General features: G+C 41.3%; 1 protein-coding gene, 1 non-coding gene and 1 pseudogene across 8 annotated transcripts in view; all 3 read right to left on the minus strand.

The window, feature by feature from the left end:
• Hp1bp3 (heterochromatin protein 1 binding protein 3) overlaps positions 1 to 25,165 on the minus strand; it is a 51,746-nt gene that overhangs the window by 19,186 nt on the left and 7,395 nt on the right. For 4 of the 7 annotated variants that reach the window (XM_045149605.1, XM_045149604.1, XM_012948596.2 and 1 more), the window contains 7 exons: positions 23,440 to 23,634; positions 22,892 to 22,988; positions 15,942 to 16,095; positions 12,205 to 12,364; positions 7,641 to 7,784; positions 4,290 to 4,370; positions 2,781 to 2,935 (listed from right to left, as the gene is read on the minus strand). In XM_045149605.1, the coding sequence (XP_045005540.1) occupies positions 2,781 to 2,935; positions 4,290 to 4,370; positions 7,641 to 7,784; positions 12,205 to 12,364; positions 15,942 to 16,095; positions 22,892 to 22,988; positions 23,440 to 23,535 (887 nt within the window). In that variant the 5' untranslated portion in view covers positions 23,536 to 23,634. Of the gene's footprint in view, positions 1 to 2,780; positions 2,936 to 4,289; positions 4,371 to 7,640; positions 7,785 to 12,204; positions 12,365 to 15,941; positions 16,096 to 22,891; positions 22,989 to 23,439; positions 23,635 to 25,165 lie in introns of those variants that run through there. The other 3 variants (XM_045149608.1, XM_045149606.1, XM_045149607.1) reach the window with 2 other exon arrangements.
• On the minus strand, positions 6,399 to 6,502 carry LOC123461130. Its single transcript, XR_006637448.1, has one exon. It is a non-coding gene; the product is annotated as a U6 spliceosomal RNA (small nuclear RNA).
• On the minus strand, positions 24,851 to 24,966 carry LOC123461182 (annotated as a pseudogene).

A 25,165-nucleotide genomic window follows, 5' to 3' on the forward strand; every position in this document is an offset into this window, starting at 1 on the left:
TTCAGGAAGAAAGTTACACTTGTACTGAATATACACAGATTTTTCCTTTTCTTGTCATTCTTTTCTGAATTATACACTGTAAAAACCATTTACATGGATTAAAGACCTTAACATCAGACTGGAAACTTTGAAACTGCTAGAGGAAAAAGTAGGGGAAACCCTTCAACATATTGGTCTTGGCAAAGACTTTCTGAATTACAACCCCAATTGCTCAGGCAATAAAACCACAGATTAACCACTGGGACCTAATGAAATTACAAAGATTTTGCACCGCAAAGGACACAGTGAAAAAAGCAAAGAGGCAACCTACAGAATGGGAAAAAATCTTCGCCAGCTATATATCTGATAGAGGATTAATATCTAGGATATACAAAGAACTCAAAAAGTTAACTAATAAGGAATCAAACAAGCCAATCAAAAAATGGGCTAAGGAGCTAAATAGAGAGTTCTCAAAGGAAGAAATACGAATGGCATATAAGCACCTAAAAAAATGTTCTACGTCACTAGTCATCAGGGAAATGCAGATTAAAACTACATTGAGATTCCATCTCACTCCTGTCAGATTGGCCACCATCATGAAAACAAATGATCATAAATGTTGGCGGGGATGTGGAAAAAAAGGAACCCTTCTGCACTGCTGGTGGGAATGCAATCTGGTCCAGCCATTGTGGAAAACAGTGTGGAGGTTCCTAAAGCAGCTAGAGATTGATCTACCATATGACCCAGCTATAGCACTCCTAGGCATATATCCAAAGGACTCATCTCATTTCCTTAGAAGTACATGCTCAACCATGTTTATTGCTGCTCAATTTATAATAGCTGGGAAATGGAACCAGCCTAGATGTCCCTCAACAGATGAGTGGATAATGAAGATGTGGTACATTTATACAATGGAGTTCTACTCAGCGGTAAAGAAAAATGAAGTTATGAAATTTGCAGAAAAATGGATGGACCTGGAAAGTATTATACTAAGTCAGGTAACCCAGGCCCAGAAAGCCAAGCGCCACATGTTCTCTCTCATATGGGGATCCTAGCTACAGATGACTGGGCTTCTGCGTGAGAATGAAAATACTTAGTAGCAGAGGCCAGTAAGTTGAAAAGGAGACATAAAGGGTGGAGAAAGGAAGGGAGGAGGATACTTAATAGGTTGATATTGTATATATGCAATTACAATGTTTGTAATGGGGAGATAATATGATTGAGAATGGAATTTCAAACGGGAAAGTGTGGGGGTGGGGAGGGAGGGAATTACCATGGGATATATTTTATAATCATGGAAAATGTTAATAAAAAAAAAAAACAAAACAACCATTTACATGACACTACATTACTCTGTATTAGGTATTTTAAGTGTTCTAGGAAAGAGTTAAATGTATAGGAGGCCAGGCCTGGTGGTACAAGTTGATAATCCCAGCTACTCAGGAGGATCACAAGTTACAGGCCTGCCTGGGTAGCATAGTGAAACACTGTCTTAAAAATGAAAAGTAAAAGATTGGGGAGCTGGAGAGATGGCTTAATGGTTAAGCGCTTGCCTATGAAGCCTAAGGACCCTGGTTCGAGGCTTGATTCTCCAGGACTCACGTTAGCTAGATGCACAAGAGGGCGAGTTCGTTTGCAGTGGCTGGAGGCCCTGGTGCACCCATTCTCCCTCTTCCCTCCCTCTCTCTCTCTCTGCCTCTTTATGTCTCCATCACTCTCAAATAAAAAAAAAAAAATGTACAAACAAACAAAAAAAAAGAGATTGGGGCTATAGCACAGTGGTAGAGCACTAGCCAAGCATGCATGAGACTCTAGCTCAATCCATAGTAACACAAAATAAAAGACACAGAAGCTAGGCATGGGGAAGTACACACCTGTAATTCCATTACTGAGAAAGCAGAAGCAAGGTTCTAAATTTAAGGGCAATTTGGAAAATATAGTGAGACCCTATCTCAAAAACATAAGTGTATAGAAAGATTTAAGTAGGTTATAGGCAAATACTATGTCATTTACATAAAGCACACACTTGAGCATCTGTAGACTCTGTTATCAAGGAGGGTCCTGAACTGAACCCTCCACAGATACTAACAGACATATTCAATCAGGATCTTACTTAAATAAGCATGTACCCAGGCGTAATGGCACATGCTTGTTAAAACCAGCACATGGGAGGCTGAGGGAGGAGGAGTGCTGTGAGTTTGAGGCCAACGTGAGACTATAATGTGAATTCTATGTCAGCCTGGGCTAGAGAAACACCCTACCTTGAAAAAAACAAAATAATAAATAAATAAATAAGCATGTAGTTTGAATTTCACCTCCCAATCCCCCCCGCAAAAAACAAACAAACAAAAAACCCTAGAACACTATATGGTAACATGAAAAAGAAAACATGAGCAAAAATCAAAACCATACACATATACACCCAGGTCTTATTCCCGGCTCAGCTTGCATATATATGTATGTGTGGCATGCATGTGGAGGCCAGAGGCTGACAATGAGTATTTTCCTCAATCACTCTCTAGCTTATTTACTGAGACCAAGGTCTGTCATTTGAATACAGGGCTCATCAATTTGGCTACTCTAGCTTGCCCTGGGGAATGGCACCTCCACCATTTCAGTGTTAGGATTACAGGACAGTCTCCATGCCTACCTTTGATGGATGCTGGGAATCCAAACTCTGGTCCCCATGATTGTGCAGCATGCTTTTTAGTTACTGAGACACCTCTCCAACCCAAGAAACCTTTCTTAGACATCTCATTTCCCTTCCCAAGAGAAAGTTAAATGTGCCATGTGGCCAATACCTGATGTCCACTCTCAGCTTCGGGTAATACTGAGACACATATCTCCTGATAAGGCTGTAGGAAGCTTCTTTAGGCTCACAGAGACGAGTAAAAGCCAGTGGGAGAATATCCTCCAATTTCACTTGTGGTTCTGGATCCAATGCAGAGCTCTTCTTCTGAAATTCAGAACAACAATTAGAATCATTGCCAGACATGGTGATACATGCTTTTAATCCAGCACTCTGGGAGCCAGAGGTAGGAGGATCGCTCTGAGTTTGATGGCACCCTGATACTACATAGTGAATTCCAGGTTAAAGCAAAATACTACATAAAAACAAACAAACAAAAATTACAGGGCACAGCGTTCAGTCCATATGCTTCTATATACAACTTAAGGCCTTTCCTCCATTGAGTGTCCAATCAACTGGAGAACACTCATTTTTCTCAGAGCACAATCCTGTAAATTGCATGGCAATTTCTTTCAGATAAAAATTTCAAGCTGGGTGTAGTGGCGCACACCTTTAATTGCAGCACTTGGGAGGCAGAGGTAGGAGGATCACTGTGAGTTTGAAGCCACCCTGACTACATAGTGAACTCCAGGTCAGCCTGGGCTAGAGCAAGACCCTAGCCCAGCCAAAAAAAGTACGAAGATCTCCAGATCCTAATCACTGACATAAAACATCAAATACTTAATTTTTATTTATTTACTTATTTATTTATTTGAGAGCAACAGACACAGAGAGAAAGACAGATAGAGGGATAGAGAGAGAATGGGCGCGCCAGGGCTTCCAGCCTCTGCAAACGAACTCCAGACGCGTGCACCCCCTTGTGCATCTGGCTAACGTGGGACCTGGGGAACCGAGCCTCGAACCGGGGTCCTTAGGCTTCACAGGCAAGCGCTTAACCGCTAAGCCATCTTTCCAGCCCAAATACTTAATTTTTTTGTTGCAGCAATATCTACGTAAATGAAATTGTGTCTTGCAGAGAGGACTGTTATGACTTACAAAGAAAAATGGTCTTTGAATGCAGATTTTGGGTCTTGTATAGGGCAAAAAATATACTTAACATACCTCCTTTAGTTTAAAAGATATTATATGCTGGGTCTGGGGGCACACATTTTTATTCTCAGCACATGGGAGGCTAAGGTAGAAAGATTGCCATGAGTTTGAGGCCATCCTGAGACTACACAGTAAATTCCAGGTCAGCCTGGGTTAGAGTGAGGCCCCACCTCGAAAAGCCAAACATAAAATAAAATAAAATAAAAATATATTTCATAAGAAGCTGCATAATCCATACAGCTGCATACAGTTCCAAACAAGGCATTTAAATTAAGGCCATAGGCGTGGCTGGATTTGAGTGCTCGGTTTTACAATTTGGTCTATTCTACTCACTAACTAGGTAAATTGCTTACAATCTCTCCATGCCATAGCAGAAAATGATGTACTTTGCATAGTGTTAGGCACATAGTAAGAACTCAATTAAATATTGTTACATTAGTTGTAGTAATATTTCAAACTCTAGACCTCTTACCTTTCTGTCTCTAGATTTCTGAGGTGTTTTTCTTGATTTTTGCACCACAACAAAACTTCCAGACGCACCTTTTCCTTTTACCTGAAGGAAATGAATGTTATTCTAGTATTCGTGTTTGTTAAGTTGACACCACACTAAAGGAGTTACAAAGCTTGATGGAAGAGCAAATGTAAAGCAGTGTTTAACTCTTCAGAGAAAAAAATAAATGGAGGAGGAGTCAAAAGACTTGGGGTAGAATACTAGACAATCCAATTGGAAAAGAATATTGTTATTTGGATCTAGGCTGAGCAGTCTCATCTTTCAAACAATTCCAAAACCCAAATCACCAAAAATGTCCCATGAGAGGAAGGACTAACAATCTCTTGGGGTAAAAGGAGAAAACCCTTAACTGCCTTAACAGAAAGACAGCTCTCTGGCATATTTAGATCCTAGTTAGCCTTGACCACAGTGTTTACTATGGTTTACTAATTCAGATTAAAATTGTTTATGAGAAGATTATCTACAGCTGAGCGTGTTGGCACACATCTTTAATCCCAGCACTTGGGATGCAGAAGTAAAAGTAGTACCTTGAGTTCAAGGCCACCCTGAGACTACATAGTGAATTATAGGTCAGTCTGGACTGGAAGAATGAGACCCTACCCCTGCTCCCAAAAAGGTTATCTAATAATTTTTCAGATATTGCACAAAAGGTACGTTTAAATCTTACCATATAAATACAGTTTACAAAGCACTTTCCTTTAAAGTTGGTTCACAGTAACTACACCTTAGATGAACCTATAGTACTATTAGTCAATGTAGACAAAATGAAATGCTTCCAGTCTATTAACTGCTTCTTAAAGCAATGAAATGAGATTAGGCCGCATACTAAATTTTCATAAAAGAAAACACGAGCTGGGCATGGTGGTACACGCCTTTAATCCCAGCACTCAGGAGGCAGAGGTAGGAGGACTGCAGTGAGTTTGAAGCCACCCTGAGACTACATAGTGAATTCCAGGTCAGCCTGAGCTGGAGTGAGACCCTACATCAAAAAATAAAACAAGCCGGGCGTGGTGGCGCACTCCTTTAATCCCAGCACTTGGGAGGCAGAGGTAGGAGGATCGCCGAGAGTTCGAAGCCAGCCTGAGACTCCATAGTGAATTCCAAGTCAGCCTGAGCTAGAGTGAGACCCTACCTCAAAAAACAACAAAAAAACAACAACAACAAAAAACCCACACAAAGCTAGCTCATAAGCTGGAGTGACATATACATGTTACAGGATAGAACTGTGGGTCTAATGATTACTCTGGCTAGTTAACACCTCTTAATGATCATCTTAAAGGCAGTTCAATATTAGTGGTAGCAAGATGTTAACTAAAGATATCCATCCATAACTTGAAGCCAAGTGTGGTGGCACACACTTTTAAGCTTTTTGTTTTGTTTTGTTGTCTTGTTATTTTAGGGCGCGAAGGAAGAGACACAGGGGAGGGAGAGAAAGAATTGGCATGCCAGGGCTTCAGCCACTGAACTCCACATGCTTGCGCCAGCTTGTGGACGTGTGTAACCTTGCGCTTGCCTCACCTTTGTGCCTCTGCCTTACATGGAATTTGGAGGGTGAACATGAGTCCTTAGGCTTCACAGGCAAGTGCCTTAACTACTAAGCCATCTCTCCAGGCCCACTTTTAAGCTTTTAATCCCAATACTCAGCAGGCAGAGGTAGGAGGACTGCCAAGTTCGAGGCCAGCCAGGGCTAGAGTGAGACCTTATCTTGGTAAAAAGTACCACCCCCCAAAAAGATAATCATTACTCAGAAGGCACTGATAAAATCTGATTATAGATTCCTTATGATTGTTATTATGTCATGACATTCCAGATTTAATATTGCATTAATGAAGATTAGGTGAAATTATTTTTTTTTGAAAAGATAAAAACCTTTACAAATATTGTTCCTTTAAAATGTATCTAGCGAAAAACTTGGATGAAATATGCTAAAAATCACAGGATGCGAAGCCAAATTCCACTAAAATCAAGAGAAATTATTGGTATCAAAACTTTAAAACCAATCAGAACCAGCCACAAAAGGGTTAGGACACATAGAGAATAGTCACATCAGACTCCCCCTGACCCTTGTATAAAAATATGGAACGCTTCACAAATCTGCATGTCATCCTTGTGCAGGGGCCATGTTAATCTTTTCTGTATCATTCCAATTATAGTATATATCCCGCTGAAGCAAGCACTTTTTTTTTTTTTTTTTTGTCAAGGTAGTGTCTCACTCTAGCCCAGGCCAACCTAGAATTCACTATGTAGTCTCAGGGTGGCCTCAAACTCATAGCGATCCTCCTACCTCTGCCTCCTGTGTGCTGCGATTAAAGGCGTGCACCACCACGTCTGGCCGTTACTGTATTTTGTAGTAGATTTTAAAAAAAGAATTTAATGAATCATTTAATAAATCAATATTGGCTCTAAGACTAGTGTTAATTCATCAAGGTTATGTGAGTTCAAAAAAAGTTTAATGAGTAATACTCTTCACACTATAGGAAACAGTTTTTTGTTTTGTTTTGTCTAGCCCAAGCTGACCTGGAATTCATTATGCTGTCTCACATTGGCCTGTGATCCTACTTCTGCCTCCCAGTGCTGAGACCAAAGGTGTGCTCTATCACGCCCAGTGGAAACAGTTTTATTCCTTGGTAAGAGCATGAACATCTAACACACAGAAGACAATATAAATTTGTGGAAATAAGTACTCACTGAAAGTTCCTAAGCAGAGTTTTAACTGTCTGCATGAATTCTATACTCAAACACTAAAAAAAGGTATTAAGAACAACAGCAGCCAGGTGTGGTGGTGCACACCTTTAATCCCAGCACACGGGGAGGCCGAGAGGTAGGAGAATTGCTGTGAGTTCGAGGCCACCCTGAGACTACATAGTGAATTACAGGTCAGCATGGACTAGAGAGTGAGACTCTACCTCAAAAAAAAAAAAAAAAAAAAAAAAAAAAAAAAAAAAGGGAAAGCTAACAAAACCCAAGATAAGAGCAATTATCCTTTGGTTACCACAATGGTGGCATCCCATTAACCTTATTTCTCATTTTCAGTGCTATGATATCAAACACAAGCCCCATTCTGCACCAAATTTTAAACCCAATGACCAGTATATTAAGCAGTGGAAAATTACACTACCTTATTGCTTCTGTTCCCTAGAAGAGTTGACTAAAACTGGAACTGGAACCAGTGTTTTGAAGCCTGGCCTCAGATAACAAAACTAGGTTAAGTTTAAGTGTTTTAATAATGGGTACCTTTAGTCATACAGAGTCACAATGTTACTGAGCAGAGTTGACACATGGAGCAATCTTATTTCCTCAACTGTGTGATACCTGCTTGATGACTCCTCTGTTTAATTCTCTTTTCAGGGCTTGTTTGAGGAGATAGCCTCTTCTCTCCAGCTCTAGAGAAGGGTACTTATGAATGATATACTTTCGAATAGCGACCACTGATGCACCACTCTTCTGGAAGCATGCCTAGAAAACACATTTATCAAACCATATACGTTACTCAAAACTAGTTATTTATCATTCGTGAAACTGAGTAACTTTCTAAATAAATTATTTTAGAAGTGGACCTGGTAACAGATAGAAGAAATGGAAGAGAAGAAAGTAGTTCAGATAAACTTAAGTTCATAATGTCTACATAAAAATACCTGATTATTAAAAAATTTATTATTATTATTATTATTATTTTGGTTTTTCGAAGATCTTGCTGTATTCCAGGCTGACTTGGAATTCACTCTGTAGTTTCAGGCTGGCCTCAAACTCACAGTGGTCCTAGCTCTGCCTCCCTAGTGTTGGGATTAAAGGCATGCCCCACCACACCCAGCTTACTAAGTTTTTATACAAAAATTCTAATTTGATAGAACTAAAAAATTTTATACATGATCATGAAAAAGAAATTATAAATTGCTCAGAAACATGACCTGCCAGTTGGGGTAGTTCACAAGTATAATCTAAGCACTCAAAAACCTGAAACAGGGCTGCTATGAGTTCACAGGCAGCCTGGGCTACATAGTAAGCTTATGTATAAAAGTGTGGGGGGAGGGAGTTGGGATATGGCTAAGTGGATAAAGCATCTGACGTGCAAACATGGTGATATGAGTTCAAATCTCTAGAGCCCACATAAAACCAGATGTGACGGCACAAATCTGCCATTCCATGCTCCCTTGGAGATATGAAAGGTGGAAGATAAAACAATCATTAAAAGCTCATTGACCAGGTAGGACGGTAGAATGGCATATTCAAAAAAATTCTGACCAGGCATGGTGGTGCACGCCTTTAATCCCAGCACTGAGGAAGGAGAAGTAGGAGGATTGCTGTGAGTTCAAGGCGAGCCTGAGACTACCTACACAGTGAATTCAAGGTCAACCTGGGCTAGAGTGAGATTCTACCTCAAAAACCAGAAACCAAAAAAATAAATATTTTAAAATCTGTCACAACCTTCTTCAATTGGCTTCATGTGGCAGAGGAAAAATCCGACCACAATTGAGGGCGGGTGAAGTCCCCATGGACCTGTGTATGGCTCAACCAGCCGTCTGGACTGTTGGGGAGGGGGGGGGAAAATGGGGGACAGCAGCAGCAGTGACTGGGTGCCTGTAGTATGGATGTATCTGAGTTAATAAAGTGGTTGATGAGGCAGGATGGCTTGGGGCTGCCTGGGTTCGCCTCTCTCCAGGATGCTGCCAAGTGTCCCTTTCCTCTCTCTGGGGCACAGAGATATTATATATAAAGTCTTGAAATTTGATGTGTCTTAGGGAATTGGGCAATACCTTAGGGTCCTTTTTTAATCTCTTGAAAATCACTCTTAGGACTGCTATCCGTGCTGCTAGGGGCATATGCCCCACGCCCCTGCACTACCCACGCTGCTGGCTGGACAGGGAAAAGGGGGGGCACAATGACTGTAATTATTGAACATGAATTCAATTAAAAGAATAAAAATAGGACTGGAGAGATGGCTTAGCAGTCAAGGCACTGGCCTGCAAAGCCTAAGGATCCAGGTTTAATTCTCCAGGTCCCATGTAAGCCAGATGCACAAGGTGGCACATGCATCTGGAGTTCATTTGCAGAGGCTAGAAACCCTGGGCACCCATTCTCTCTGTCTGTCTATAATATATAAGTAATAATAAATCTTTACAAATTAATAAAAAATAAAATAGAAATGGCACAGCCATTAAGGTACTTTCTTGCAGAGCCTGACAGCCTGGATCTAATTTACCAGTACCCATGTAAAGTCAGATGTACAAGGTGGTACATGCGTCTAACCACAAGTGAACTTGACTCATGCACCATCTTGTGTATCTGGCTTACTGGGGAATTGAACCTGGGTCCTTGGTGTTGCAAGCAAGCCATCTCTCCAGCCCCCACTAAAATATTTTTTAAATAATTTAAATAATAGCTAAGCATAGTGGGACACAGCTTTAGTCCCAGCACTTGGAAGCTGAGGTAGAAGGATCACTGTGAGTTGGAGGACAGCCTGGGGCTACAGAATTCCAGGATAGCCTGAGATAGAGTTATACCCTGGCTCAAAAAAAAAAAAAAAAAAAAACCAAAGAAAAAAAATTGTTTATTTACTTATTTGCAAGGGGGGGGAGAGAGAGAGAGAGAAAGAGAGATAGACAGACAGAGAGAGAATGGGAGTGCCAGGGCCTGTAGCCACTGCAAACAAACTCCAGACGCATGTGCCATCTTGTGCAGCTGGCTGAGGTGGGTCCTGGGGAATCGAACCTCAGTCCTTTGGCTTTGCAGGCATACACCTTAACCACTAAGCCATCTCTCCAGCTGCCCCCCCAAATTTTTTAATTTACTTATTTGTTTGACAGAGAAAGAGAGAGACAGGCAGAGGGAAGACAGACAGACAAGACAATGGGTGTGCCAGAGCCTCCAGCCACTGCAAACTAACTCCAGATGCGTGTGCCCCCTTTGTGTATCTGGCTAACGTGGGTCCTGGGGATTTGAACCAGGATCCTTTGGATTTGAAGGCAAGCGCCTCAACTGCTAAGCCATGCCTCCAGCCCTAGAAAAAAAAATTATTATTTTTTTTTTTGGCTTTTTGAGGTAGGGTCTCATTCTAGCTCAGGCTGACCTGGAATTCACTATGGAGTCTCAGGGTGGCCTCGAACTCATGGCGATCCTCCTACCTCTGACTCCCAAGTGCTGGGATTAAAGGTGTGTGCCACCATGCCCGGCCTAGAAAAAAAAAATTTTATGGAGGTTTTCTCTGTTGTTATCATATTTATTTCTACCCCATTTGACTAAAGTCCACAGAAGACTGTGATTATCTCACTATGTCATAAAGGTAACAAGTGCTGAATTTCTTTCAAATGCTTTATAATTTAACCACAAAGTTGCATCTGTTACCTACTGGACTACTAGTCCACAAAATTTTTAAAAGTATCTTTTATTCATTTATTTGCAAATAGAGATAAAGAGAAACAATGTGGGGGTAAGGAGGGAAGGAATGAGAATGGGTACACTAGAGCTTCCAGCTCCAGCCAAGAAACTCCAGACGCATGCGCCACCTTGAGTATGGCTTATGTGGGTCCTGGGGAACTGAACTATTGTGTGTCACCTTGTGTATCTTGGCTTAGATGGGTCCTGGGGAGTTGAACATGGGTCCTTAGGCTTTGCAGCCAAGCGCCTTAAGTGCTAAGCCATCTTTCCAGCCCTCCTTCAATGACATGTTATTCCCTAGTCACAGTTAAGATTTTATAAGAATGACCTTGCTATGCTATATCACAGCAGAAGTGCTGGACTCACAGAAGATATTTGTACATGTTTACTGAGAGAGGTATTACTTGCAGACTTCAAATAAACTCTACACTTTAATAAGCTGAGGGAGGGCAGTGGGAGGGGATTATGATCACAGGTTGTCAATAAAAAATTAGAAGAAAAAAAAAAGGTAAGAGATGGAGAGATGGCTTAGCAGTTAAGGCACTTACCTGCAAAGCCAAAGGACCCAGGTTCAACACTTCAGGAGCCACACAAGCCAGATGCACATGGTGGCACATGTTTGGAGTTCGCTTGCCAAGACTGGAGAATGTTGTGCTCATTCTCTCTATGCCTCTTTCTCTCTCTCTCTCTCAAATAAATAGTACCCACATATAGCCAGATGCACAAAGTGGGGCACATAACTTAAGTTCATCTGAGGTGGTAGGGGGCCCAGGCATACTCATATACTTTCTCTGTATCAAATAAACAAAAATAAATAAAAAACTGTATGAAAAAATTTTAAATGTAAAAATACTTATTACCTGGGTTGGAGAAAGGACAGATGGCTTAGCAGTTAAAGTGCTTGCTGGCGAAGCCTAGGGATCCATGTTCGACTCCCCAGATCCCACATAAGCCAGATGCACAAGGTTACACATGTGTAAGGCTGAGCATGCACACCAAGTCTGGAGTTTGATTACAGTGGCTAAAGGCCATGGTGCATTAATTCTCTCTCATTTAAAAAAAAAAAAAACTGTTACAGTAAATATGTAAGTTGTTTAAATAAAAACTATTCAAGTGTTAATTATATTAAAAAAGCAGGACTAGAGACATGGCTCAGCAGATGAGCACTTGCCTGCGAAGCCTAAGGACTCCAGTCAGAAGCTTGATTCCCCAGTACCCATGTACACTGCATGCACAAGGTGGTGCATACATCTGGAGTCTGTTTGCAGAGGCTGGAGGCTCTGGTGCACCCATTCTCTCTATCTGCCTCTTTTTCCCTCTGTCTCTTTCAAATAAATTAAAATTAAAATTAAAAAAAAGTATCTCCAATGTGGTTTTCTTTTGTTGAAATCTTTTTAGGAAGCAAAGCAGAATTTCTGATATCTGGACAAAGTACATCATTTTCAATTAAGCACAAGATGCAAAGTATAACTCTAGATGAATGCTTGAAAGAAAGACTTGCCTTAATGGCTTCTGTGAGGATTGCATCCATCTTGGGACGTGGAGATGAAGCCATCGGTGTTTGTTTCTGTGCTCTGGCTAGCTGGCTGGCAGAAAGAGTAGCCCAGGAAGGTATAGTTTTTTTCACTTTCTTCTCTTTTTCTTTAGACTGATCTTTCTCACTTAAAAACAAAGAACTTTCATTATACAAAAGAAACTCCAGAAATAGTCAACATTCTGTATCCACTGAATCACATATTTGCATTCTGAATCTAAGTATTATTCATATTTTGGGAGAAAACTGTTTGTACTAAGCACATACAACTTTTCTTTTTGTTCTTCTCTGAACAATAAAGTAACTGTATAGAAAGCCCTAAAATTGTATTAGGTATAGGTAGGTAGTCTAGAGATGATTTCAAGTATACAGAAGGAAATACATGTCTTATGCAAGCACTAAGCCAATTTGTATAAAGGACTTAAGCATTTACAGATCTTTTACCTAAAGGGGTCCTAGAGCCAATCCCTCTGATACAAGAGACAACTGTATAAAGGAAGGAAGGGAGGGAGGGAGGGAAGAAAACAGACCATGGACTGAAGCCAGATATGATGGCATATGCTTGTAATACCAGTACTCAGAAGGAGGAGGAGGCAGGAGGATCCTAAGTTACAAAGTTATGTTTATTAGAATACAAATACAGGTCTGGAGAGATGGCTCAGCAGTTAAAAGGCACTTGCTTGCAAAGCCTGATGGCACAGTTTCAATACAATAATACCCACACATAGCCATATGCACAAAGTGGTACATGCTTTTAGAGTTTGTTTGCAGTAGCAAGAATGCCTTTGCAGGCCCTGTCTCTCTCTCTCTTAATAAAAATAAAATAAGGGCTGGGTGTGGGTGGCACACACCTTTAATGCCAGCACTCAGGAGGCAGGGTTAGGAGGATCACCTTGAGTTCAAAGCCACCCTGAGAGTACATAGTGAATTCTATGTCAACCCAGGCTAGAGTGAGATCCTACCTCAAAAACACAAAATAAAATAAAATAGCTGGGTGTGGTAGTGCACACCTTTAATCTCAGCACTCCAGAGGCAGAGGCAGATGACCAGGAGTTCAAGGCAACTCTGAGAACACATAGTGAATTCCAAGTCAGCCTGGGCTACAGTGAAGCCCTACCTTGAAAAACAAATGAACAAATAAAACAACAAAAAAGTAATTCTTGAAAGAAACATTATTTATTTATTTGAAAGAGAGCTAAAGAGCACACCAGGGCAAATAAACTCCAGATATAGGGGCCACTGGCTTTATGTGGGTCCTGAGGCATTAAATCTGGGCTAGAAGACTTTGCGAGCAAGTACCTTTAACCACTGATTCATCTTCCCAGCCCAGTAAAAAGTAAAAAGTAATTCTTAACTGTCTTGCTCAATTACGAATAGTGTGGATACTAACAGTTTTCAAAAGAAATAAAGACTCAAAAGGAAGCTGGATGTGATGTGCACCTGTACTCCTAGCACTAAGGAGGCAGAGACATGAGGGTTGTCTACAAAGTAAGTTTCAGGCCAGCCAGGGATACATAGAGTAAGACATCGTCTGAAATCACAACAAAAAACTAAAAAAGAAAAAACTTAAAAAAAAAAACCACCAAACAACCCTCCACAATCTTCTAAGTATTAACTGGGCAGGTATGGTGGTGCTTAACTTTAATCCCAACACTCAGGAGGCTGAGGTAGAAGGATCACAAACCTCCTGACTCAGAGTGAGTTCCCAGTCAATCTGGGCTAGTATGAGACCCCACCTCAAAAACCACCACCACCACCAAAAAACAAGAAACAAAAATAGGGCTGGGGAATTAGCTTAGTGGCTAAGGTGTGCCTGTGAAGCCTAAGGACCCAGATCTAATTCCCCAGAACCCACATAAACCAAATGCACAAGGTGGTACATGCATCTGGAGTTTTCTTCAGTAGCTAGAAGCCCTGGCACGAACATTCTATCTGCCTGTCTCTCTCTCTCTCTAGTAAAAAAAAATAGCTGGGCGTGGTGGTGCACACCTTTAACCCCAGCATTTGGGAGGCAGAGATAGAAGGATTGCTTGAGTTTGAGGCCACCCTGAGATAACATAGTGAATTCCAGGTCAGCCTGGCCTGGGGAGACCCTACCTTGAAAAACAAACAAAACAACAACAAAAATAAAACAAAACAAAATAGAATAAATAAAAATATTTAAGGGGCCTGGAGAGATGGCTTAGTGGTTAAGGTGTTTATCTGCAAAGCCAAAGGATCCTGGTTCAGTTCTCTAGGACCCACATAACCCAGATGCACAAGGGGGCGCGTGCATCTGGAGTTTATTTGCACTGGCTGGAGGCCCTGGTGTGCCCATTCTCTCCCTCTCTCAAATAGATAGATAGATAAATAAATAAATAAATAAATAAATAAATAAATAGGGCTGGAGAGATGGCTTAGTGGTTAAGCATTTGCCTGTGAAGCCTAAGGACACTGATTCGAGGCCCAATTCCCCAGGACCCACGTAAGCCAGATGCACAAGGTGGCACATGCATGTGGAATTCGTTTGCAGTGGCTGGAGGCCCTGGCGCACCCATTCTTTCTCTCTGCATCTTTCTCTCTCTGTTTGTCTCTCCCTCAAATAAATAAATGTAAACAACAAATAAAATATAATTTTAAAAGTATTTAAAATAAAATGAAAATAAAAAATAATCATTAGCTGGACATGGTGGCACCCACCTTTAATATTTTTTTATTTTATTTTTTTACAGAAAGAGAGAGCATAGGCGGGGGGTGGGGGGGAAATGGTCATGCTAGAGCCTCTAGTCATTGCAAACAAACTGAGGATGTCTGGCACCCCGTGTGCATCTGGCTTATTTGAGTCATGGGGAATCAAACCTGGGTCCTTAACAACTAAACCATTTCTCCAGACCCCACCTTTAATATTTAATTCCAGGACTGAGGAGGCAGAGGTAAGCATATTGTTGGGAGTTCAAGACTAGCGTGAGACTACATAATGAATTTCAGGCCAGCCTGGGCTAGAGTGAGACCCTATCTCAAACCCTCCCTCCCCCCAAATCATTAATTGTAAACTTTACTTTAAAAAGGCTCACTCATCTCCAAATGCAAACTTCACCAAACATACAGTTTTAGTCACTCTAGAAATGGCCTCATTATTTTGGAACATAAGCATTAAAAAAAAAAAAAAAACACTCCACCCACTTTGCACAGGGGGAGGGACAAAGTAAGCATCTTTTTGGTCAGATTTATACGTTATATGTTATATGTTTCATTTTTTTTCTTTTTTTGTTGTTGTTTTTGTTTATTTTTCAAGATAGGATTTCACTCTAGCCCAGGCTGACCTAGAATTCATTACGTAGTCTCAGGGTGGCCTTGAATGCATGGTGATTCTACTACCTCTGTCTCCCGAGTGCTGAGATTAAAGGCATGCACCATCTCGCCCAGCATGTTTCATTTCTTATTGAGTCTGTCAATGCTTAACATGTTCGTAATTCCCATAATGATTTGTATGCATGAAAACACATTTCAAAGCAAACAGGAAATAATTATTCAAACCATTTTTCTGCCATAAATTCTAAAAGTCATGTAAAGTACACATTAAGATTATTTTTAGTAACTCTAAATGTAAAATCCAAACAGCATACACCTAGCACAGCCCAATGCTGTAATACTTTTAATACAATCTGACCTACAGTCTTTCTGTGGTCCTCAAACATAAAGTACAAGAAAGCAGAACTACTTACTCCTTCTTGGTTTCCTCTGAAGACTTGTTTTCTTCTTTCTCTTCATTATCAGGTTCCCCTTTGGGCTGTTCTGTCTCACTGGATGTAGCAGGTGGAGTTTCATTCTCTTGTTCTTCTACAGTGGAGACAGATTCCTCTGAACTCACATCTGGTTCTAAAATAGCAGGTGAGCATCAAGTGGATGTATTAGAACTCATCCCTCGGAGAAAATAAAGGCCTAAAAACATGTTATTAAAAAAAAAAAACTAGCCAAGTGTTCCAATTAACAAATGAGTTCAGAAATGTAATAAACTTTAGAGTTCAGTTTCGTTCTTTTCTGTCCCTCCAGCCCCTTTTTTATAGTGCTGGGTGCAAACCCAGAGCCTTATGAAGTCTTATACTTCTAGGTATTGTCCTCCTTTTTACATCATCTAAGCTGCACACCCAGTGTTTATCCAGACAATTATTTAACTAACAGCCACATAATGGAACAGGAAATTCCTATCTTTTGAGGACTCTAGTTTGTATTACCAGTAATGATCATACTTAAACAAATTTTATGATTTTTTTTAAGCATGTGTATGTGCACAGGTGTATGTCCTATGTGAAGAGATCAAAGGAGACTGTCAAGAGTCCTTCTCTCCTGCTTCAACCTAGCTAGAGCTGCTGTTTTTGCCAAGTTTTTGGTTCCTTCCCACTAGGACTGGAGTTAACAGACTTGTGTGGCTATATCCAGCTATTTACATAGGTGCTTGGGTATAGATCTCTGGTGGTTTCCAGTCTTCATCCTTGAGCAACAAGTGCTCTTATTTGCAAGCCATCTCCACAACTGCAAGAAAGGGCTATAGATGGCTTAGTGGTTAAGGAGCTTGCCTGTGAAGCTTAAGGACCCAGATTTGATTCCCCAGTACCCACATAAAGCTAGATGCACAAAGTGACACATGTGTCTGGAGTTCGTGTGCAGTGGCTAGAGGCCCTGACGGGATGAAAAAATAACTATTTTTTACTTAATAGGCAAATCTTAGAAAAAAGAATCAGTACAATTTTCCCAGTGGAATGAATGGGGCTAGAGTGGAAATATAAGAAGGGGAACACTGAACCTGTACTTGTGTCTTTTTGTCACAAAATGTTTCAATTTAAGCAAGTATTATCAAAACACTAAAGTGCAGGCCACGCTTACACAGACATGTCAAAGAAAAAGACTCCATCAACATCTGTAAAGAATAAAACTAAGCTGGGCATGGTGGCGCACGCCTTTAATCCCAGCACTCAGGAGGCAGAGGTAGGAGGATCGCCGTGAGTTCGAGGCCACCCTGAGACTACATAGTGAATTCCAGGTCAGCCTGGGCCAGAGCGAGACCCTACCTTGAAAAACAAAAAAAAAACAAACTAAGGCTGGGGTTTTATACGTCAGTTTAAGAGTGCTTGCCTTGTCTGTATGGAGCCCTGGGTTAGATCCCTTACACAAGTAAAACAAGGTATGCTGGTGCACACTTATAATCCAAGCATTTACAAGTTGGAAGCAGGAAGCTCTGTCATTTCAACTAGGGATATATGATAACCTGCCTCAAAATAAAAAGTGTACATACATGAAGGATTGGTGTGTTAATTTGGATGTATGGCCCCTAGTGACTCAGGTGTTTTATTAAAGCTTATAACTTGGGTTTCCAGCTGCCTGACTGGAGGTGTCACTGGGGTGGATCTGAATTTCAGCCTAAAGGTGTGGAGAGCAGAGAGCTAATCAAAATCTAAGAGGACAGAGGGGGCAGGGAACACAAGTCTAGACCCAAATGGCAATGGTACTATAAAATTCTACTTCCTAGAAGGCAGACAAAATGGCTGAAATTTCACCAGGCACTTAGAGGGAACACCTGAACCACAAGACACTGGAGAGGGTATGATGAAGACTAACCTTAATCTTCTACAGCTTCCCTTCCTCCCTCCCCCCCTCCTCTTTTCTCTAACTCTTGTATATTATCTTTTTTCTCCTTTTCCTAGTGGGCACTACCCTGTAACTCCCAGTACCAGCATGTGGCTATATCATCCACAATGAGCTTTTGATCAGAGAGACCTACAAGGTTTCCCAAAGAAAGTCAGATTTCTGTCCAAGTACTTGATGACCCACCAAAGGTTAGTGGTAAGACCCTACTGCTGAAGACACCTTATGTGGTTGACATGTAAAATGGAATGGCATGGCTGGAAGTGAGTCAGTCCCCAAACAGTCAGCGCATCTAAGTGCCAGAAGGTGCTACATGGGCGACTGGGGGAAAATGACCAACATCTGTCCAAACAACTCATGGTCTAACCTACTTAGCAGCAAATAACCTGTTGTGATGCCCACACAAGTGCAATAGTGGCACACAGCCATGGCAGGGAACCAATTGCTTTTGATTTGGCTAACTGATCCCCTCAGTGGTACGGGACCCATAGCTGGAGGTGGGAAACAAGTCAGAACCATATCTAAACATAAGCCCACTCTCCATTATCAAGCTATCATCAATTGTGGGCTACAAGAGGGCCTGCACCTATTAAATTCTCTGTAAAAAAAAAAAAAAAGTAAGGGTTATCTCATTTGTCCTGTTGCTAACTTACTCTCCGTTGGAGAATCTGCTTCTCTTTTTCAGATAGATGTAGATCCTAAGGAGAGAGCCACCCCATACCTCAAAAGGGCCCCAGCTGAAACTAAGAAAAATTGGCAAAACAAGCAAGGGTGCTATTTTCCTGGTGAACCGGGTACCAGCACAAGGGGGAAGAAGATCAACACAGAGAAAAATCAACTCCTACCAAATCAGAGAGCCAGAGCAACAGAGGCCCCCAACACCTCAGCACTGAAGCAGACCAAAAATGAACCCAACATGGCTCAGGCAAATTTTGTGGAAGAGGGGGTGGAAAGAATGTCAGAGCCACATGTTGGGTCATGATATGCAGAGACATTTATCCTATCCATAACTGTGGGCTAACTATACAATGTATGACCCATATACCTCAACAAGGAGGGGACAAGGGAAGAGGTAGGTCACGGATGAGTCTAATAATGGTACCAAACTGACTGTATTTGCTGAATACAAAACTAATTGATAAAAAAATTAAAAAAAAAAAATCTAAGAGGATACAAATAAATCATATAAATCCTCTGGTTTTGGACAATGGAACACTCAGGAGCCACAGATTGTTGTTAGAAAGTTTTCAGTGCCAGGGATGGGATACCTTCCAGTGAGTTGTTGGCCAGGGAGGTCCCTGATGCCCCCAAAACATTATAGACCATTGCTGAGGCCCTTGGTTTCCCACCAGGAATAGATGGTAAGACCCTATTGCTGAAGACTCCACATACTTGGGCTGTAAGACCACTGAGAAATCCTGCTGGAACTGAGCTGATAACCTCCTCCATGTAGACCAGATGACAGAAAGCTGGAAGAAGCCATTGTACATGCAGTTCAATGGGAGAAAGAGATATCACCAGTGAAGATACTCAACAGTGGACACTGCAAGCCTTATAATTGGCCAGCCAGGCAAAATGAGCCAACAGGTGCAATAGTGGCACATCTGTCATGGTGGAAACCAACTGCCGTCCAATTGGACTCGAGGCCCGCTCCATGGAAGGGAATACATCCCTGATACTGAAAACGTAAAACGGGTAGTCATGAGCCCTAGGGGTGTAACATCTGCTGATGTCTGGAAAAATGTACATACTATGCTTATCAAACTGCCCAGTAAGCACTTCTCTTAATAATTTTTATACCCTTATATTAATGCTATTCTCACTTTGGGTAGAGAATCCTCTCTTTTCAGATGGCAGTGACCTTGGGACAACTCAAAAGGTATCGTAGTGCTGGAAAGAAGTGACTGGATTACTGAGTAACATCTCGATCACACCTTCCAAGGCTCAGGGTCTAATGTGGAAGAGGTGGAGGAAAGAATGTAAGAGCCAAAAGAAGGGTAGGACTCCTTACAATGTGCTCTCTCCAGACATAAAATGGCCTGGATATCCATGACCTCACAGTGCCTGACACTACCTACACAATAAGAGGAGGAAAAGGTCATGATATCAAGAGAGACTGATTGAGATGGGGAGGGGATGTGATAGAGAATAATTTCAAAGGGGAAAGTGGGGGAAGGGAGGGTATTACCATGGGATATTTTTTATAATCATGGAAAATGTTAATAAAAATTGAGAAAAAAAAGGTGTAGAGAGCAGTGTAAGCTTTGGTGGGGTCCCTTCTGCTTGCTGCTTTCTCTCTCCAGTTGGATGCATGGCAGCAGCAGCTTCTGCCATTGAGAACTTCCTCTGGGTCTGGGAGGCTGAAATAAACCCCTTTCCCTGAACTGTCTGGTTTGGAGGTTCGTTCCAGCAGCATGGAGCTATCTAGTACAATGGTAATGAAGCCCATTCCTATAATCTCAGAATTTAGGAGCTCTAGGAAAGAAGGGTCATGACTTTCAGTCCAGTCTGTCTCAAAAGGGAAAAATACATATACTTGCAGAATGTTATCATTTAAATTATTTAAGCTAATTATCAGAATGATGAAAACTGTAGGCATCATAATTTTTTAAAAAGCTGCTGCTTTAATTTTTAAAAAATTTTATACATGTATATATTGTGATCATAGTCACTCATCATTATCTTCTCTTGTCTCCTTCCCAGTCTTACTGGATTCCCTTCCTCCCAACTAGTCCTACTTTTATTTGGTGACCTATTGAGTTGTTTTTCTACCCATTGAGTTTATTATGGTTGCTTGCATGAGCATGTATGGGAACTATTTACCAGAGCATGGCTAAACCACCGAAGAAAATATCTACCCCTCCCCAAGTAACTGTTAACTGCCAATAACTTCCAAGGGAGTGGAGCAGTCTCATAAGCCTCCCTCCCACTTCTTAAACTCAAATCACAAATTCTAAAGGAATCTGGAAGCAGGGCTTCCAGCTGCTGCAAACGAACTACAGATGCATGTGTACCCCTTTGTGAATCTGGCTTACATGGATACTGGGGAATGGAACCTGGGTTCTTTGGCTTTAAAGGCAAGTGCCTTAACTGCTAAGCCATTTCTCCAGCCCTCTAGTTCATTTTGTAAAAAAATATTTTGAGGCTGGCCATGATGGAAAACATCTTTAATCCCAGCATTTGGGAAGCTGGAGTAGGATTGCTGTTTCAGGCCACCCCGAGACTACAATAGTGAATTCCAAGTTAGCCTGGAGAAGATCAAGATTCTACCTCAAAAAAAGCAAAATAATAATAATTGCTATTACTATTATTTTGGGTTGAAGAGATGGTTCAGTGGTTAAGGTACTTGTCTGCAAAGCCTAACGACCTGGGTTTGATTCCCCAGTAGCCATGTAAAGCCAGATGCACAAAGTGGCGCACAAGTCTAGAGTTCATTTATAGTATCTGGAGACCCTGGATTGCCCATTCTCTGTCTTCTATCTCCTTTTGCTTGAAAAAAAAATTAAATTAAATTAATATTTTTACTTATTTACTTTGTGTGTATATGCATATGCCTGGGCATACCAGACCTATCCAGCCTTATATGGGTGACTGGGAAATTGAACTTGGGCAGGCAGGCTTTGAAAGCAAGCACATTTAACCAATGAACCATATCTCCAGCTCCAATTTCTAATTTTTTTTTTGTTTTGGTTTTTCAAGGTAGGGTCTCACTGTGGCTCAGGCTGACCTGAAATTCACTCTGTAGTCTCAGGGTGGGCTCGAACTCTCAGTGATCCTCCTACCTCTGCCTCCCGAGTGCTGGGATTAAAGGCGTGCACCACCATGCCTGGCTCAATTTCTAATTCTTTTTTTGTTTATTTTTATTTATATATTTGATAGCGACAGGCAGAGAGAAAAAGAGTCAGAGAGAGGGAGGAGAGTGGGCTCGCCAGGGCTTCTAGCCACTGCAAACGAACTCCAGATGTGTGCACCCCCTTGTGCATCTGGCTAACGTGGGTCCTGGGAAATTGAGCCTTGAACTGGTGTCCTTAGGCTTCACAGGCAAGCGCTTAACCGCCAAGCCATCTCTCCAGCCCTCAATTTCTAATTTTTAACCAACTAAAACTTTCACACCCATAAGTTCCAGAACAGTTTTATCAGTTGCAAACCCAGGCCTAATAATGTGCTATTTTGCCAAGGCTAGTCTCTCAACAGTTGGGCTTAAGTGATCATTCCTTCAACCTTCCTAAGTGCTGGGTCTTTACAGGTAAGTGTCACCATGCATGGCTTCAAATTCAGTCAAAATCTCCCAACTCAATGATCAATGGACATGGTGGCACATAACTATCTCAGTACTGAGGAGGCTGAGGTAGGAGTGCAGTGACTTCAAGGCTGAATTAGAGTAAGACACCACCTTAAGAGAAACAAAATGAACACTCCCTCCCCCCACCCAAAAAAGTCCCAAGAAGAAAAAGGATGTCAGGAAAAAGGGGAATAGGTAGGCAGAGATATCTTAACTGAATACCAGTTCTCCAAGCTGATGGACTGACACTTCTCTTCACTCATCATGCTCCTATCCTGACTGGCTAATCTCTTCTCCACTGACACCAGTTATACACATTTGTTTCACAGGCCAAGGTCTCCAGCTACTGTGAATGAACTCCAGATGTATGAGCCACTGCATATGGCTTCTGTGGGTACTAGAGAATTGAACCTGGGTCATTAGGCTTTACAGGCAAGTGCCTTAACTGCTAAGCCATCTCTCCAGCCCCCTGAAACCTTCAGAGAGAAAATATAATCCTACTTTACCCACATGATCCAACAATGACATACCAATAGTTACTGTTTCTCTCATTAAATGTTCCCTCACTTAGTCATGAACATAAGAACAATTTAGTTCAAAGATTTTTTAGAACTAATACAAACTGGAGTAAATATTTTGCTCTTTTAAGTTATAACTATTTATTTACCTGGTTTCTCTTCCTCTCCTTTTTAGAACTAATACAAACTGGAGTGAATATTTTGTTCTTTTAAGTTGTAACTACTTATTTACCTGGTTTCTCTTCCTCCCCTTCAGCAAGCTTGCTTTTGGGAGGAGTTTCCCGGGTAGAATTCACAGCTCGACGAATTGGCATGGTGCTATCTTCTACCTTTTAAAAACACAGATAGTCATAGTCAAACAGACATCAAAACAAAACAAAAGTTCTCTTTTCTCTCTTTCTTAAGGGACCTAACTGGGTGTCAAAAGATGTAGGAGAATTCTTCAAGTCAACTCGAGGATCTGATAGAAATTACTTCTAGCAAGTTGTTTTAAAGTGATTTTAAAAAAAACCTCTTATTTTAAAAATACTGTTCAAAGTATTTTATTTTAGATAGAACTCCAATGAAAACAATATGTGATTTGGAATAAATTTAGAAGGTAGGAAGCTTTCTCAGAAATTTGAGGGGAAGGGCAAGATGAAAAGAACTTTGTATTTGAATTTTTTCAGATTCACAACCTAGTCTCCCCCAAATAGGAGAAAGAATATGTACCAAGAACCCAGTAGGGCCTGAAGTCAGGGATGGATCCAAGAGTGAGCTTCAAGAATGCATCAGCCCTACCTCACCTAACTTGTCCGCGTGGATCAGCTGAGCTCCTACTATAAGTGGGAGTGCCTTAGGATGGACGAGTTCACCTTGAGACGTATCAGTCGCCATCTAAAATAATTTCTAGGCCTGAGTACTGGTTACACTCTGAAGCCTCTGCTGTTAACCACAAGGATTTTTCCTAATGGTTCAGTGTGGTGAAGAGTCAACCTAAAGCACAGAAAAGACCTGGTGTGAAGATTAACAGAAACAAAACTAAACTAAAACGTCTACACTTTATATATACTCACAGGGAATAAATATAACTATAAGACTTATATTAAAAGACAGATGACTTAGTTGTTATTCAAAAAGATAAAAGTATCAAAATATAGACTATGTAAAGCAGTGACTAAGAAGAATGCGAAGCCACAGCAGCTGTTAAACTTCCAAATAACAAGGACAACAGGACACAGAGGCTCAGAGAGCCTAAGTCTAACCCCTCCTGCTAGCATCAGAAACTGAGAAAGAAGACCAAGGGCAGGTATAGTCAAGGTTCAGCTTACTAAAGAAAGAAGGTTTTAGCCAGGCATGGTGGTACACGCCTTTAATCCCAGCACTCGGGAGGCAGAGGTAGGAGGATTTCTGTTAGTTCATGGGCACCCTGAGACCCTGAGATTACACAGTGCATTCCAGGTCAGCCTGGGCTAGAGTGAGAACCTACCTCAAAAAAAAAAAATCAATCCAGGTGTGGTGATGCATGCCTTTAATCCCAGCACTTGGGAGGCAGAGGTAGGTAGGAGGATCACCGTGAGTTCGAGGCCACCCTAGATTACATAGTGAATTCCAGGTCAGCCTGTGATAGAGTTAGACCCTACCTAGACAACCCCCCCCCCAAAAAAAAAGAAAGAAGGTTTTGCCAGGCGTGGTAGCACACGCCTTTAATCCCAGCACTTGGGAGGCAGAGGGAGACTACTCTGAGTTTAAGGTCACCCTGAGACTACATAGTGAATTCTAGGACAGCCTGAGCTAGAGTGAAACCCTACCTTGAAAGACCAAACCTCCCCACTAAAAAAAGGATGGTTTTGTTATCATTCTTCAAAAGTAATTGTAATTTACTGTAACCTTAAATCTATTTCCATTAGAGATTCTTTTTACCCTATTAAGGGAAAATACAAAGGTAAAAATATTGAAGAATACAATAGTGTATTAGAGCCTCTAGACCAGGGAAGTAAATTTAGACATCACCTAAAAGAATGGAATATCTGACTTGTCATTTTTTTAAAAACATGGAATGCAGAGCTGGGCATGACGACGCATGCCTTTAACCCCGGCACTAGGGAGGCAGAGGTAGGAGGATAGCTGAGTTTGAAGCTACCCTGAGACTCCATAGTGAATTCCAGCTCAGCCTGAGCCAGAGTGACACCCTACTTCAACCCCCCCCCCCAAAAAAAAGGAATGCTTCACCAATTTGCGTGCCATCTATTCCTTGCTTGCACAGGGGCCATGCTAATCTTCTCTGTATCATTCCAATTTTAGTATATGTGCTGCCAAAGTTTTCACTTGTCATATTTTTAATGTAAGCAAAATAAATATGGAAAAATATAATGGAATATTCACAGGAGAAGCCAAATATGGCAGCACATAGCTATCATCTCAGCACTTGGGAAGCTGAGGCAGGGAGGACTGTGAGTGTAAAAGGCCAGCAAGGAGTTCTAGTCACCTGATTCCCATCTCTCCTCTCCTTCAAATATTTAATCTA

This window comes from Jaculus jaculus, chromosome 5 (assembly GCF_020740685.1).
Source record: "Jaculus jaculus isolate mJacJac1 chromosome 5, mJacJac1.mat.Y.cur, whole genome shotgun sequence".
NCBI classification, from domain to species: Eukaryota; Metazoa; Chordata; class Mammalia; order Rodentia; family Dipodidae; genus Jaculus; species Jaculus jaculus.